The sequence below is a fragment of the Terrapene carolina genome, unplaced genomic scaffold (assembly GCF_002925995.2).
Source record: "Terrapene carolina triunguis isolate 2854851 unplaced genomic scaffold, T_m_triunguis-2.0 Scaffold247, whole genome shotgun sequence".
Classification (NCBI taxonomy): Eukaryota; Metazoa; Chordata; order Testudines; family Emydidae; genus Terrapene; species Terrapene triunguis.
In genome coordinates, this window is record NW_020664598.1 from 11,121,842 (window position 1) to 11,139,937 (window position 18,096).

The 18,096-nt window shown below is 40.8% G+C and overlaps 1 protein-coding gene across 1 annotated transcript; it reads right to left on the reverse strand.

Annotated features, from left to right (window-relative positions):
* Positions 1-402: 402 nt before the first annotated feature.
* SPIC (Spi-C transcription factor) lies at positions 403-12,389 on the reverse strand. Its single transcript, XM_029912800.1, has 6 exons — positions 12,377-12,389; positions 11,454-11,509; positions 8,882-8,975; positions 6,355-6,470; positions 3,909-4,017; positions 403-830 (listed from the first exon to the last, which is right to left on the reverse strand). Exons 1-6 carry the CDS (start codon positions 12,387-12,389, stop codon positions 403-405), a joined length of 816 nt encoding a protein of 271 aa, XP_029768660.1.
* Between the last annotated feature and the right edge of the window lie 5,707 nt (positions 12,390-18,096).

Genomic DNA, 18,096 nt, shown 5'->3' on the forward strand with positions numbered 1-18,096 from the left:
GGTACATATGAACTCAGGGCCATACCCTGCCATTTTTCCATGCACAGAAGTGCCAGTGAAGTCAGTGAGAGTCGCACGAGGATCAATGTCAGGATATGGCCTGTGATGTCAGACAACAGGCCAAATTCTGATCTTGGTTACAGAGGTGTGAACCTGGAGTAACTCCTCTAATTGATATAATGGAGATCAGAATCTGACCTAACAACTTCTGCTTGTACAGTCAATGAAAGTTTCTCATTCACTGCAGTGGGCGCAAAATTAGGCCAGCACTGAACCTTTCTTTTCTGATAATCACACCCTGTGTGTGTTTGTTACATTTTAAAAGAAAAATATATATTGAGAGAAGAGTTGTGAGCTTTAACATATTTCTAACTATTAAAAAGACAAATTAATATGATGTGTTTAGCCGTTAGCATGCTGCAGCTCATGGTCATTGTTATACATGTAATTATTATAAGTGATCCAGTCGTCTGAACACTGGTATTCTTGATTGTACTGAAGATACTGACAATAAACTGTTTCTTTTCCCAGGAAGTAAGATGGGGAGAGTCTTTGTAAAACAGCTGCACTGAACTGATATGTCAGCTTCCTTCGGATTTTAATGATTTCCCCTGTTCTTCCATAGTTCCTCAATGCTCTGGCCATTTTCTGGTATGTCATGACCTTGCGGTTTCCCTTTCTTTCTCCCCACAGCTCTGCAAGTTTCTCCTTGTTTTTGGAAACAAACTGGAAGACACCATGGGGTTTATCCACCCACTGGATGCAGTTTGCCATATCTGGGTCACACAGAGACTCATGAAGATATTCAAACAGGCGAAGCTTTTTTCTCCCTATCAAAAAATAAAATGCAAGTGGTCAGAGCATAACTCAGATCCATTTTGAAAGGTGGGCAGCTGCCCTATCCCTGGAAAGGAGACTTAAAGGTAAAGTCTAGGTCAAGGTAGTACCCAGTCACAGATTAAAAGGCCAGTATAACTGGAGCAGTAGAAGACCAGCACAGATTTAATGGGGCTATAGTTGTGAGATATAGACAGACTGTGGCAATAGGGATTTGATCATTACAAGATTGATAGTGGGGTATATGGTGACCATAAAAAACATTTGGCACTTTGGTAGCTGGTCTCAAAAGCAGCAAATCGAACAAGATATTTAGACAGACTTCTAATGAGTGCTGGGGGGAGCCCATAGTCAAGGTACACATTGGAATCAATGCCATGGAGCAATGCAGGAAAGAGGTTCTGAATGGAACCGGTCAGAATAGTTCGGTAAAAGGGTTTTGTTGTTGTTGTTGAAATATGCTGTTTTGTCAAAGCCAAAACAATTTGGGTTCAACAAATCGATTCTGACCAACTGGGAAGGTTTCTGAGGTCCAGGGTGGACTTGCTGGTCAATTCAAGAGAGAGATCGGAATCAAAACCCTGACCTTTTTGATCACAAAATAGGCGTTTGACACAATTCCATTTCACAAAAATGTTTGAAAGTTTTTGTTTTCATTCCAAGGTAGAACTAAAACTAATTTTAATACCTCAAAAGTTGTCGTGAAACAGAATTGTCATCCTCCAGCCACCTCTGGTTCTGGAGGCTTAAGGTAGATTACTAGGAAACAGGCTTAACTCCAGGGCTTTAAAGTTGCTTTTCTCTGAAGTGTTTCTAGTTCCATGCTCAGAGCCAGCTAGACAGGGGATGAGAAGCCAGTGTAAAGAAGTGGGACTTAGGGCAGGTCTACAATAAAAGTGCTACATTGGTGCAGCTGCGCCACTGTAGCGCGTCTGGTGAAGATGCTGTCTGCTGACGGGGGAGCACTCTCCCATTGGCATAATTACTCCACCTCCTTGAGAGGCGGAAGCTATGTTGTTGGGAGAGTGTCTCCAGCCAACATAGCACCGGTGTGGACAGCGCATAGGTTCCTGTAACTTGAGTCGCTCGGGGGGGCGGGGTGTCTTTTTCATACCCCTGAGCGACTTAAGTTAGATTGACTTAAGCGGTAATGTAGACCTGCCCTTAATTTTATTGAACACAGGGGGAAAATGTGGGGAAGGGAGAGTTTATGCAGAGGTTCCACTTTAACCAAAGTGGAAGCAGACTGCTGGCACCTAAAGCTAATACGATTTGGGGTGATCGTTTTAAACTAGGAGAGGGGAAGCTGACAGTTGCCCAGGAGCACTTAGTCTAAACCAAAACATCTGCTAGGGATGACAGTAACCCTGCATCTGGTAAAAAAGAATAGGACAGCTGTACTGGAGGAGGAACCACTTGAGCTCAGAGGTACTTTCCAGAAAAGTAACAGGATGTCAGACTAAGGAGTTAATTAAAAATAGGCATACAGCTATGTAGCCTATAGGACCCATGTTATCTAAACAATATTATTAACCTCCCTAAAATCAGGCAACAGCTAGAAACAAATACTCTGCTACCACAATGAAAAGTTTAAAAGCAAAAATAAGTGAACTAGAATGTCTGGCAATGGAAGAGGGCCCAGGACATAATAGGCACTTCTGAAACTTGGTAGAATGACAAAAGTCAAGGCATCCTGGCTAGAAACTATACAGGAAGTTGCAGCAGTAGCACTATCATTAACAGATTCCATATAATAAAGTTAAAAGTTTGGAGTGGAAAATCAGTATGGATAAAAATCCCAAGTCAGAATAGAAATATACTAGTAGGGTGTATAGTTCTGGTCTCCTGAACAGCAGAAGGATATTGAGTACACAGGGTTGAAAGAGAGCAAACAGGCAACTTAGTCTAATAAAAGAATAATAATCAAATGTATCTTCAACTAACAACATGTAAAATGGTCAAGTATTGCATTAGGATAAGTTTTAGAGAGGCAATATTTCCATATTTTTAGTGATTGCGTCTTGGAATACTGAGCTCTAGTGTTGCGCAGGAGGAGAGAGGCTATTATTGACTTAGTCCCAAAGAGTTTATTCAAGAAGTAACTATAATTGAACCACTAGGTCATAGTGACCAAAGTATAATCAAGTTTAACATCAGTCAGCAAGGGAACATAACAAAAGCTGGCACTCTGAGACTAAACATTAGACAGGAAGATTTCAAACACAACAACAGAAAAGGGAAGCTCCTCAAGAAGACCCTCAAGTCAAAAAAGGAGCATTTCATCTCAGCATGAAGGCTACTTAAGTCTACCATAGCAGAGTCACAGAAGGCATGCTTACCCCTAAACAAAAACAAGCAGAAAGGCAAGAAAAACAGAGTGGTTAAATTGCAAGGTGCATGAGGTAATTCAAGCCAAACCAGATATCCTTCAGAAAATGGAAATCCAACTCTAATGAAGTCAATAGAATGGAGCATAAACTATGGTAAAATGCACAATAGAATTTAGGAAAGCTAAAAGGGAATTTGAAGAGCAAATAGACAAAGACATACAATAAATTAAAATTTTATTTAGGTATATCAAAAGCTTACCAGGGAAATGATGAGTCTGCTGGACCACAGGGAATAAAAGAAATAAACAAAGTGGATAAGTGGACATTTGCAGAGAGCTAAATGATTTCTTTGCACTGGTCTTCACCACAGATGATTTACCTTTTCTCAGGTAAAGAGGTGGTATTGTCCAAGACTGAGATATCAAAAGATGTATCTATACTTGGAAAATGACAATATTCTAGTAGAGTAACATTTTGATATAGAGGGTTCTATAAATCACTCAGATGGCTAGATTATTCCAGTCTTTTTGCTATCTGTCTGCAGACCTCAGATCTTAATTAATTAAGCCCTCTGGGAGTTGTATTCCAGTAAGTATTACATCAAAAGATTAATTAAATTTCTCCTGGTAATAGTAAAGTAAAGAACTGAGGAAATAATGGAAGAAGCATGATTCACCACTTCTAAAAGAAGGATTTGGAGATAACACAATGTTCACAGAAAGCAGAGTTCTTTCTACACACCTTTCCCTCCTTTTTGCTGGCTAGCAGTAGTATGCATCACTTGGTTTTCTGGAATATTCGACAGAGTGTGGTAAACAGTTCCTTCAGAATATAAATCTGTTGCACTATTCTTCAAGAAATTAAGACAACAAAGCGTTACCACCAGAAAACACCATGTGATAAAAAGAAAACTTGAAAAGAACTGGCTCACTGGATAGCCTCAGGAATCCTACCATTCGTCACATGACACACAGGAGATTTCCCCCCACCACTACTGTGTGTAGTACATAGGGTTAATAAAGAGCACTGTCAAACTAGGAGAAAAAAGGTGAGTGAGGTAATATCTTTTATTGGACCAACTTCGGTTGGTGAGAGAGACAAGCTTTTGAACCACACAGAGCTCTTCTTCAAGTCCAGGAAAGGTATTCCTATCGTCACAGCTAAATAACAGATTATTATAGCAAAAGTAGTTAGCACATATTTTAAGGGACATTCAAGGTAGAATGGTCTGTTAACACCCTCTGCAGTCATAGGACAAAAAGGGTGATTAGTGGGTTACAGATTGTAATAAACCATAAATCTAGTGTCTCTGTTCAGTCCATGATTTTTAGGCTATGTCTACACTACAGGTTATATCAGTGTAATTTATATCGCTCAGGGGGATGAATAAATCACACACACACACACGCCTCATAAATTACACTGACATAGGAACTGGTGTGGACAGCGCTAGGTCACAGAGGCTGGAGTAGGTAAGCCAACGAGAGAGCTTAGAGCGGCTACATTAGAGAGCTTTAATCAGCACAGCTGCATTACCTCTTGCTGCATTGATGCAGCTGCGCTGCTGTAAACTCGCTTGTGTAGCCATGCCCTTAGTGTCGAGCAAAGTTATGAATTTAAGCTTCCCAGGCTCCTCTTTTGAAAGAGTTGGGTAGGTTCCCTTTGAGGATGAGGACTGATAGGTCAGACATAGGCCTGGTCTACACTAAGCCCCCCACTTCGGACTAAGGTACGCAAATTCAGCTACGTTAATAACGTAGCTGAATTCGAAGTACCTTAGTCCGAAGTTACCGCGGTCCAGACGCGGCAGGAAGGCTCCCCCGTCGATGCTGCGTACTCCGCTCGCCGAGCTGGAGTACCAGCGTCGACGGCGAGCACTTCCGGGATCGATCCGGGGCACTTCCGGGATCGATCCGGGATCGATTTATCACGTCTTAACCAGATGCAATAAATCGAACTCAGAAAACCGATTGCTTACATCCGAACCTGGATGTAAGTGAAGACGTACCCATAGAGTGATCGCTTTGATGGAACCAGCTACCCGTGACTCTCACCAGGTCTTCCCACTGTGGAGGGGACTTTGTGGGGAAGGCAATGCAGCCTAGGGCCTATCAGCATACTATGAAGCAGACCATGGAGTAAGGGTGATGTTTTCTTTCAGTACATGGAAGACCACTCTCATTAAAAAAATGGAGAATGGTCTTGCAGGGTAGAGTTGTACCAAGGGGCCCTAACCCCTCACCTTCCACTACTTTCCCCTCTCTAAAATTAGGCTGGTGGTGAGGCAACCACATGCACAGTACTTGGCAATCTTGCTTTCCTTCTTATAATCCATGTCAGTCAAGAGAATCATTTAAAAACATCCTAAAATGGGGAGAGACTGGACACTGGAGTTTGTTCTTCTCAGCCTGCTGCCCAAATAATATAAAGGTAACCCTTCCCCACCTTATTGGTAGTTTTGTCTGTTAGTTTGCACAGAGCTCCAGTGATTCACATTAATTGATGAACCACTGTGCAAAAGACTAAGAATTACATCTCCATTAGTACCCTTTGATCTCCTCTAGCCAATGGTGTCAAATAGTTAATCTTGATGCTAAAGAGAGACCATGAAACACACTGTGCAAAGATTTTCCCATGCAGTTTAAACTGAATTACTCTTGACCAGGCAGGCACCAAGTTTATAATCTGCAAGGGAGTGCTTCCCCCCGGCTCTGCCCAGACCCCACCCCTTCCCCTAATGCCCCATCCCACCCCGCTTCTTCCCACCCACACTCCACATCCGCCTTGCCTCTTCCCTGCCTCTTCATGCCCCCGCCTCGCCTCTTCCCGCCCAGTTCCGCCCCCCTTCCCCGAGTGTGCTGTGCCCTCACTCCTCCTCCCTCCCCCCCAGCGCCTCCTGATGCCGCGAAACAGCTGATCCGTGGCAGGTGGTAGGCACTGGAAGGGAGGGGGAGGTGCTGATTGGTGGGGCCCGCCTGCAGGCAGGAGGTACTGGGGGGAGGGAGAGGTGTTGATAGGAGGGCTGCCGGTGGGTGCTAAGCACCCACCATTTTTTTCCCGTGGGTGGTCCAGCCCCGGAGCGTCCATGGAGTCGGCGCCTATGAGGCTGGATTTTTGTCAGGATGTGAAATATGAACAGCCAGCTTTCATTCTTATGGTTGCTTGCTACACTGTGTGATTTACTTACTATTACATTTCTCCAGTTGTATACTGGTTCCTCTGTAGGTGGTGCTGCAGAGTAGTTTGGACTTGCTCTGAGGTGAGGATGGTGGTTGATTAAGGTCGGGCAATTTTTATAATCTACTTGAGAATTTGGAAGAAAAGAGAATGAGTGAGAAAAGGGAAGAAAAGGAAAAAAAATGTTTAAATCACCTAAATCTTCCTTCTGGGTCTACCATTTTACCTTGTCCTTCTCTGTCTGCCTTCTAGATTATAAATTCTCCAGAGCAGTGACTCTCTTAATATTGGTGGTTTATCCAGCACCAAGCATATAGTAGTCATATACTAAGACTAATAATAATAATGTCACTAGGTTGTTGGTTTTTTTAGACAGAAAACAGAATTCATGAAAAGAGGCTCATTGATCAATATAAAATAGTTTGGATAATAAAGAAAAGGCCCATGCTCACCAACAGGGCCTGCTTTAGGAAGTGCGGGGCCTGATTCGGATACCCGGCGGCAGTCCGGGTCTTTGGCGGCACTTCGGTGGCGGATCCTTCACTCGCTCCAGGTCTTCCGTGGCACTGAAGGACCCGCTGCCAAAATGCCGCCGAAGACCCGGAGCGAGTGAAGGACCCACTGCCGAAGTGCCGCCGAAGACCCGGACCGCCGCTGGGTGAGTAAAAATTAAAAAGTTAGGCGCTCTTCTTTCGGGCGCGGGGCCCTCTTAGGCTTGGGCGTGGGGCTCTCTTAGGCGCGGTACCAGATTCGGGGGAATCGGGGGAATCAGCCTAAAGCTGGCCCTGCTCACCAAATATAATGATGAAAGCAGGGAACATCATAGAAGACTAAAACAAATGTTAGAATTGTTAGAAAGGAAAAGAATACTTTGTACACTTTCTATGCAGATGTCCATCAGTACAGCCAAGAGGAATGAAATAATAAATAGAATTCTGTAAGCATGATTTTAGGCAGTTCCATCCTATTGATCTGAAAATCTTCATAATGAGGGGCCTAGAGAATGTTACTAATCTAAATGAACTACAGGGAAAATATTCCTGTGGTGTGAGCATCTGCAATGCCAAAAAGAATTTACACTGAAATAACTAAAGTCCTCGGGATGTTTAAAGATAGCATAAGGGAACACTGGGTTGATACATCTGGAAACAATTACACACTGTTTAAATGAACAGAAGACGATTTTGAAGGGATAAGCTTATTGCATTTTGAAATATGGGCCAATCCCGAGAAGTGTGAGTTGCAAATCCTTGGCATCTTTCTGGATTGGGCCCCTATGGATTTAGACAAGATCAATACTATATATGATACAAATTATGAATACTTGTAAGAAATTATATATAATGGGTTCTTCAGCCAATGTAAATCAGCATAGAATGGAGTTACATTGATAAAAAACCAGCTGAGAATCTGGCCCAATGTATATATTACTATCTATGTATTAGACCGGGGATGGCCAACCTGAGCCTGAAAAGGAGCCAGAATTTACCAATGTACATTGCCAAAGAGCCACAGTAATATGTCAGCAGCCCCCCATCAGCTCCTCCACCCTACTCCCAGTGCCTTCCATCCACCGGCTGCCAATCAGCACCTCCCCCTCCCTCTCTGCACTTCCGGATCAGTTGTTTCATGGCATGCGGGGGGAGGGGGGAGAGTGAGGGCACTGCAGGCTCAGGGGAGGGGGCAGGAAGGGGTGGAGTGGGGGTAGGGCCTGTGGCAGAGCCAGGGGTTGAGCAGTGAGCACCCCCTGGCACATTGGAAAGTTGGCGCCTGTAGCTCCAGCCCCGGAGTCGGTGCCTATACAAGGAGCCGCATATTAACTTCTGAAGAGCCACTTCTGGCTCCAGAATCACAGGTTGGCCACCCCTGTATTAGACTATTATAGGTTAACATGTCAAATAATAATATATGCCTCTTGGGAGAAATCTTGGCTCATTGAAGTCAATGGCAGTTTTGACACTGATTCAATGGGACCAGGATTTAACACTTTGTCTTCCTGTTTCCCCATTATGTAAAATTAACAAACAAAAAATAGAAAAGAGCTCAAGTTGTACCGTATTTTGATTCAAAAGACCTCCTCTATATTGCAAATCTCAATTGACAGCCTGCCACTGTTTCAAGTTTTTAAAAGCCATCATGTTTACACTTAAAACCTATAAAATCACAATTTTCTAAGAGATTATCCAGAACTTAAGTTACTGCATATGCACAAAAATGTTTATCTTAATTTGTATTTAATGGATCCATCTTAATGTAAATTCAGTGAATATAGAAATCATTTGTCCTTGAATGTTTTGTTTTGTTTTGTTTTGTTTTTTTGTTTTTGCATTGCAAATCATTGTTGTAACAGTTCATCCACAGTGTAATTTGCGGGACATTTTGCGGTTAAATACATCAGGAAAACTGATAAATGGCTGCTGCACAGTAATTATGAATACTTTGACAATAAGAAACTATTGTCCAAACAAAGCAGTCTAAGGTTTTTTGTGTATAAAAAATTAAAAATGATAAAGTATAATGAAAATAATTGTTTTTACCTGGTGAATACTGAATCTCACCATCAGAATGTTGCTGTAACACCTCTAAGGCATCTTCAAAGGCTTGACCCAATATGTCTTGGTCAGAATAATTCTGTAAGAACAATAGGTCTTTTCTGCTTGAAATCAACAAAGAACAGGTTTGATACTTCAAATTCCAAGTACTTGGAAAATCCCAAATAAATAGAACAATATAATAGATTATGCATAGAATAAACCATCCTGGAAGAATATAAATTTTGCAGATACTGACAGCCTGATCCTATAACCCTTATACATGTGACTAGTTTCTGGTTTTTGAGAAGTCTCTTTGGCCAGGTCTACACTAACCCCCTAATTCGAACTAAGGTACGCAACTTCAGCTACGTGAATAACGTAGCTGAAGTTCGAAGTACCTTAGTTCGAACTTACCTCGGTCCACACGCGGCAGGCAGGCTCCCCCGTCGACTCCGCGGTACTCCTCTCGTCTAGCTGGAGTACCACAGTCGACGGCGAGCACTTCCGGATTCGACTTATCCCGTCCAGACAAGATGCGATAAGTCGAACCCAGAAGTTCGATCGCTCGCCGCCGAACTACCGGGTAAGTGTAGACCTACCCTTTGAGATCAACAGGACTATTAATGTGAGTATAATTACTCATGAGTGCAAATGTTTCCAGGATCATGTCTTTAATTTGCAGCAAAAGTTTACAAAAAATTGTTGAATTGTTTTATAGTCTTTAATAAGAAGTTTTATATCTATAATATATTAAAACTAATGTTATGAAACAATAACATGGAAGTGGCTTAACATGTGACACACAAATTAGGAACCGAAGGCTACAATATTGTAAAGAAGCATATAGGAAGCCACATTGTGGAATTTTACAAAACCACTTTTTGCCATTTGTATGGCAGTTCGGTATTTTATTCAAAGTAGGGATAACAATAATTTTGCAAACTATGCAAACTCCTAAGAGTTTTCTAGTAGTAAATTGGAAGCTGTTCTTAATGAAAAATAAGAATAAAGGGACTGCAGACTTACCATTATTTAGATACCAAAGTTGCAATCCTGTTTAAAAGGAAACAATATTATTTTCAGGTATTTCAACATGACTAAAATTACTTCAGTGGAATCAATGGAGTTACTCCAGATTATTAAAAGTGCAACTCAGGACAGAATGTGAAATATTTATGTAATTTACATCATTATTGATAAAAACCTACCTACATTTAGAAAGTGCACTTTGATTGAAATTTTTAATATAATTAATATTAAATTAGTTACAGCACTGATTTTAGAGATGTGTCTTGGATTTTGTATTAAAAATTCCACACAATTTCTCAATATTAATATTTCATGGAAGCACCACGTTACTTTCACTAAAACTATTAGTTCTGACATTATTACCTCACATATCTAACCTCTATATATGAACATTTTAGAGAAATTTTAAAGTTACTATATATTGCTATTGGCATTAAATCTTGATTACCTTAACCTCTTAATTTCCCAAAGATTATTGGCCTGACTCAGCTGCAGGTATTTAAGTCTCTGGTTTTCAGACGTCACTGAAAACAAGAATAGTTTTTTTCCCTTCACCATAATTTAGCATATGTATGCATATACATAGCCCTCCAGAGTAATTGTCAGTCCCTCAAGCAAATTAGGTTGTTTTATAAACAATGATGATAGATTAATTTTTAACCAGCTGAACATAGAATATATGTGATGTGCAGTATTATGTATAGATGGTTTCTTAGCATTTCTTTTGGCACATATAGACATATATATTTATGCAGTTTTATATAATTAGTTTTTGCTACCTCTCTGAAATGTGCCCTGTAATTTTTTTCAGTTTTAAGTGTAATATTCAAATTATCTTAAAAATTCAATCAATCAATATTTTACCTCATTAAAGATTTGATCCTGCTCCATTGAAAACAGTGGAAGTTTTGACACTGACTTCAATGGAAGTAGAATTAAGCTCTGTAAGAGAATCTGGATGAGGTATTTAAATATAAATGAGAAACAAATACTTTGTTCCTAACTGACCGTAAAGATCTGATCTGTTAAATACACTCCTGTAAACAAGTAGCAGTGTATTTTAAAATGTATATCAAGGTACTGTCTAATTTTATAGATGTCTTTTAAACCCTTCCTGACTAAATTGTTTGTTACCATATATGTGATTCTGAGGGTCTAAACAAAAAGAGTGAAATCCTGGCCCAACAACGTCAATGGTTGTTTTGCCATTGACTTAAGTGAGATCAGGATTTCTCCTCAATGTCCTGTCTCTGTAACATACACAGGAAGGACCAAGTTGCTCTTTGGTATAAAACTATTGATTTTGATTTCAGAGGTAACTGAAGACAGATTTTGGCCCTGGTATTTGTTGCATACTGAGCTTTAGAATTGATTTTAAAGGCTTGATTCTGCATTGCTGAAATCCATGGGAGTTCATATTTAAAACCAGTATTCCTGGCATTTTAATTAACATACATTTCTTAAAATGGAGCTGTTTTATCCCACCAAAACTCCAGACTAGTAAGTGGTAAAGTTGATTACATTGCTACAATAATTGATGGCTTACATAGCCTAACAAGGTAAAATACTGGTAACCACTGAATGACTGTACCATTTGCAGAGCTGAAAACAGAGAAAGAGAGAGAAAAATAATCTGAACACTTACCTAAGATAGAAACTTCACGTACAACACAAAGAACCAGTTATATAAATAATGAAGGACTGAATTATTACAGCAATAGGCTGGCAGAAAGGTTGCATTAAATAGCTGATTTTGGGGAAGTGCTTCAACTAGGGGTTTTTGTTTTGTTTTTGAGCAAAGGTGCAGCACAGTGCCATCATAGTTTTTAACTTTGCGTAGGGCAATAGATAGAATGACTATGTGCTGCAGAATGGTTTTTCCAAAATAGTAGCAATTTACTTTGGAATAAAGTAAAGAGTTTAAGCTATTGCTTAAAACATGCAAAATTATAAGCAATTAAAACTGATTCTGTGTGACTGTGGAACAGCCTTGTAAAATTGTCATGAAAATGTTACAGCCCAGGTACAAAATTTGCTTGCCTTTCCTTTGCCATGATGATTGGGGTGAGGTGTTGGAGTGGAGAGAGAAGTGAATATTGTCCCAGCCATACCGGAAGAAAGACAGGAGGCAATGGATGTGGTTTAATTAGCCCACAACCTTATTCACCTAAAATACCTGATAATAAATTATACAGTGCAGGTCATAATTTCCTTAATTGTTCCCCCCAATTTGGGATGGCTGCTCTCAGCCCTCCTCCTGCCCAACCTGGTCCCAGCCAGCCTGTTGCTGGGACCCTGCTGCCATCCCCTTGTATGAGGTTTAAGGGGTCTGGAAAAGGAGAGGGGTTGGCTCCCTGTTGTACCAGATGTTAGGAGTACTGAACCCCCTTTCCCCAGCTTCCTTAAGGGAGGCTTTTCTCTAAATTCCCATCCAATCTATTTTATCCGATAACCTTCCGTAACTAGTACCTGTACTCGACATCTGTCACAGCAATGTGCCAACAATTAGCTTGGATGTCTCCCCCACCGTCCGCCAGAGTCACCAATATTTACCAATTCCTTCCCTACTATCGGACAAAAATACATCTGCTCCCCAGTCAGATGGGTGTGCCCCCACCCATCCTGAATAACTGGTGCCCAATAAGATATGTGCAGATGAGTAATTACCAATTCCTCTGGATCACACATGAATTTATACATCTCCCAATTTACGTGCCTCCTGGCCTTATCGTGAAGGCTTTGTGGCTCCATGCCATACCCTCCACTGCCACATTTCAGACCAAATAATTGTCATAATAACCCAGGAAAAAATCCTGGATCTGCCCCGAATCCCTCTTAACTTTGATTATCAAGTCAACCCACTGACATGCTCCTAAATCATTGTGAGGTGAAAAATCATCACTGATTTCAATGGAAGTTAGGAGCCTAAATACCTTTGTGGATCTAGGCCCTGGTGTCTGCAGTCATGGTAACACATTTTACTCATCCATCAATCTTCCCTGAGAGGGTGACCTTCTGGGATTTTGCTAGTAGAATTTTAGAATTTGCTAGTAGAGTCTAACGATTGTGCCCAACTACCTTTCCCCAACAATGGGCCAGATCCTCAGCTGGTATAAATAATCATAGTTACATTGGTTTCAATGCAGTTATGCCAATTTACACCAGCTGACGATCTGGCCCAATGTATAAATTAGGAAGAAGCTTCTAAGAGATAGAAAGATCTAAATCAAAATTCTTGCTCGGTACGGTCCAGAGCTCCTGATTTTGGGGAAAGTTCCTCTTCTCACCGGGATCTAGGTAGCTAACTTTTCAGAAACAGACCCATCTATTTTGGCATGTTTTCCAAAATGACCTCAATTGCATGCCATGCAGTGCTGTAAAATAGTATTCACCCAGATGAGCCAAGCACTGTCTTTAACAAGTTCAATGTAAAGCTCACATAAGTAGAATGACTGTCAATTAGTAATACTACACATGACTCTGAACTGTGAGTATAACTGATTTGCAGACAAAAGTATCTGTGGGTGCCAAATACAAGGGCAATTTTGCAAAACTAGGCCCTAAACCTTCAAGATAGCTGACATTTTTTCCTAGAAAAATACAGTACAGTAATAGTTCAGTGTTGGTGTTTTAAACCTAGAGTTTCATTTTTACAAATTATTCTGATCTGACTTGGGTTTTTAAAGGAAAATGAACCGCAAGAAATATTCGTAAAATTGTGAATCATAACTCAGTGTGTAATGTGGGACTAACGCTGATTAAGCAATTAGCTTCCTGTTCATCTGCTCCAGTTTATGAAGTAGTTAAACTTACAGTTTTGCTCTGTAATGTGAGACTAAAACAAGTTCTATAGTTTACCCCTTTCTTGCAACAGAAACATAGTGACAAATCTTTTCAATTGTATCAGATTTTTAGAATAAGAATGAGCTCCAAAATATGTAGAAGAAATTTGCCATATTTGCACTTGTTTATATAGCATTAATCCAAAACTCTACAGGCAGATTCTGACCTCAGTTACACCAGAGCAAACTCTGAAAAAACAATGTTTAAGTTAATGAAATTAGACCGGTGTAACTGACATTAGAATCTGGCCCCATGGGTACTAGAACAATGTGTATAGTGGGGGTGCTGAGAGCCACTGAATCAAACTGTAAACCCTGTGTATAATGGAAACCATTTCAAGTCAGGGGAGTGCGGCAGCACCTCCAGCACCTCTAGTTTCAGCACCTATGCCCAAATTCTTGCTGTGTTCTTATCAGCTAGAAGTGCTTGTTGACAGATAAGTGATGCATTATTGCAGGAAATGTTGTGGCCTGCACTTGTGTCTAAGTCTGCATTCAGGTTGTTATTATTCCATATCACAATTACCCCTGTGTTGTTCATCTTGGCCATGAACTTGTAGTGAAATTGAGAGAGGGTCAAAGATAGAGGTTTACAATGTTAGTCCATAAAAATTAATATCTCTCTTAAATTAAGTTGCCTGATCAGTGTCATCTCATTGACAATACCAGGTCATATTGTAAAGAAGGTGAATAACACTCATTTTCTGTTTTCATATAGGATGGTAAAACATAACATGATCATAACTGCAGCTCTTGTTTTGTATGGTGGACTTAAACTCCCTAATTTATTTGTAGAATAGCACTTTTAATCTTCTACATGTTTTGAGCTGCCAGTTAGGACTTAATCTTACTCCTTTTGAAGTCTATTGGAGTTTTGGATTTGTAATGTAAAGAGTGTCTCAAACTCTGTGCTTCAGCTAACATTGGGTATCATTATTAAAAAGAATATACCACAAGAATACTGGAGTACTAGCATTCACAATATTCAGAAAGCTTGTCTAGACCAACGTGCCAGTCTCAGCCAGGTCAAATGTATCCATGGGCTGTATTGTATTCTCACACAATTGTATGAGTATATTGCCAAACATATTGGCTGGAGGCAAAAGAGACATGAGTTCTTTGGAAGATGGCAGGTATAAAGTGCAAAGATTTTAACACAGATGAAGAAGTTATAAGGAGAGTAGGATGTGAAGTCCGGGTATGGGATTGGCTGCAATCAAAAATATTATGATGGTGGGGACACTGTAGAAGACAAACAGATGACAGGATGCCAAAGAAAATAATGCAAATGAAGCCAAGGTCAGTCAGGCCTAGAGGCTGACCACCAACTAGGTGGCAGGACATTGTGCACAGGACATGACCAGGCTGGGCTTAATGGAGGAACAAGCTACGGACAGGAATGAAAGGCGATGCTGTAGTGCTCTCTATATCTGTAAAGATGCTTTGGGTTGAACAGATTATTGACCAACAGTCAGCATTAAATGTGACAGTAAGAAACATATATATATTTACATGAACTGTGAATGTCCTTTTATCATAGATAGATATAGTATCTGAATGTTCTCTAAGAAATGTATTTCTGTGCATCTATAATGTGTCATTGTATTAGGTATAAATACTCATGTGAATATGGTAATTGTTATTATCCTATAATATCATATCTATATCTTCATTTTACATGTGCCTTCACATAGAACTAGCCTGGAGTCCACATCAGTTAACTGAATGTGCTTTCAGTCTTTGCAAGTCTAAAGACCTTTGAAAACAAAAACTTCTAAAATACTGGACTGGTGGGAAAATCGTAAATTCGAAGGATGACTTCTTTCTTTTGCATCACTGAGGAAATGATACTAGAACAGCCTTAGGTTTTCTAAAGTCTCTTGTTCTATGGAGGTAAATATTTAGGGCCATTATTTCAAATATAAGTGTTCAAGTTGCACTTGAAAAATATGCTTGTGTGAATACAGAGAGGTGACTAGGTGTGCAAAATATGTAATTGCACATGGAAAACAGGTACTTGCATGCACAAGATGGGAATTGCCTGTACAATGCCCTGAGTGGCAATTGAAGCGGCATATTTTGCATGTGAAGTTATCTGTTTGCACCCAGCACGTACCCATTGCATACACAATTTTTTTTGAAAATTAGGCCCTTAAAGCTCTCCTCAGGCTTGCTAATAACAATTAATAATAATGCACTTGCCTGGTGCGCTTTTTTATTACTATATCTCAATGTGGTTTACAAAGGTGGGTAAATAACATTATCCCCATTTTACAGATGAGGTAAATGAGGTATATAGAGAGAAAATGAACTGCCCAAGGAAGAGCTGGGAATAGCACTCAATTATGCTGACTTCCAGTTCCAGATCCTGTCAACTGGATCACAGTACCTCACTCTGTGCCGAATTCTCTCTCCCCTTGGTTTCTGATGGTAAAATTATCACACTGATTATACACTGCAAAAAAAATCCATATCAGCAAGTCTCAGAGCCTGGACCAACTGACTCAGGCTTGGTGGCTCGTGCTACAGGGTTAAAAATAGCAGTGTGGACGTTTCCACTCAGGTTGGGCTCTGAGACCCGCCCCCCTCGCAGGGTTTCAGAACCTGGGCTCCAGCCTGAGCGAGAACATCTACACTGCTATGTTTAACCCTGTCGCACGAGCCCTGCAAGCCTGAGTCAGTTGATCTGGGGTCTGAGACTTGACACCGCAGGGTTTTTTTGTAGACGTACCCCATGTCTCCCAAGGTTGATGGAGTTCTCCTCAGAGTGAATTGAGGGGATATGTGCAGAACTAGCTGTCTTTGTGGAGAAACAAGCATTGTTCTTTTTAGAGTTGGGATCTTGTTGTCCCCACCTCTGGCTGAGGAGATCTGGCTACCATCAGCCTCCCCAACAAATCTCTGCTATGGCTGAGCCTGGCAGTACACATCAACCACTCCATGTGTATTTGTGTACAAAGGAACTGAATGTGTCAGTTATGGTTTTTGCATCAGATGGGAAGAGTGGATTCCAGTAATGAGTCTGAAAATGAGAACATGCTATTCAAATCTTAGTGTCTCAAATGACTTATAAGCCTGATATATTGAATTGAAATTTGAATGTCAATGAGAAATAGAGACACCATAAACCTCTAGTCTTCTATTTCCTCTTTATTTTAAAAACATACTCCCAACAATAGATTCATTGTTTAGGTTTCTGAAGCCACTCTAGCCTTTGCTTGGCTGTAAAACTTAATTCATACAGGTAGCGTATTAAAGGCATTCTTCCGCACAATCTTCCCAAATGCTGCCTCTAACGTACATTAAATACATTTTTAAGTGTTTTGTATTACAATAGCTCTTAGAAGCCCCAGTCAGAATCAGGGCCTCAGTGTGCTAGGCACTGTTCAAAAACAGACTAAAAGTCCATCCCTGCACTTAGGAGCTTACAATCCGAAATGGCAAATGTGTTCTCATCAGATCTTTGTAGCATGCTCACCAATTCCAGAAGTCAGCTGAGTTGTAGTTGCCCAAACAAGAAAGATGGATGACTTAAGATATGAAATTCAGATAATCATAGACAAACTGGTGGAAATGGGGCCTGATTGTGGGAATTGTTCTGTCGTGGGGTGGTGGTTTGCCCCCTGTGGAATGCGCTCTTCAGGGATCTATGAGTGGCTGAGGCCACCCAAACGGAGGCCCTGTGTCTCCACCCCTGCTCTGGCCCTCAGCAGGCTCCACTATGCCAGTTCCCTGGCCATGTAGCTCCGCTGAAGCTTTGCTACCAGAAATCCCATTGGTTGTAGCTGCCCTCATGGCTCCAGAATAAAGGCAATACAATGCCTGCCTCTAGGCGGGTGAGGGATGATATGCATTCCATCTTCCCGGCCTCTTCCCAGCTTGTCCAACCTCCACCCACTTCCATTGTATAGACTAGATCATGGTAAACCTTTTTCCAGATCCAGAAGGGACTGAGGACTTTGCAACAAGGTGGCAAACCCCTTCTCTCTATGCAAGGGGAGGGATATACACATGCCCTCCTCTATATGAAGAATAGAGGAATGATCTGGGGATGATTACTTAATACCGAATCAGTTTGTTATTTGAACTTCAAATGAGCAAGCCCAGGTTATGTTCTGAGCTCAGCTTCCCAAGGAGAAATAACAATGAAACTTATCCTTTAAAAAACAAATGATACATTTTGGTAATCACCTGAGTAGGCAATAAGGCCTACCATGAAATTGGTCGGATAGGCGTAATGTGAATTAGAGAGAAAAGAAGGGATCACAGAAACACAGAGCACAATTATTGGCACTCTTGTAATGCAGATAATACAACTGTGCAACAAATGTCCAGTTTTGCCTAAAA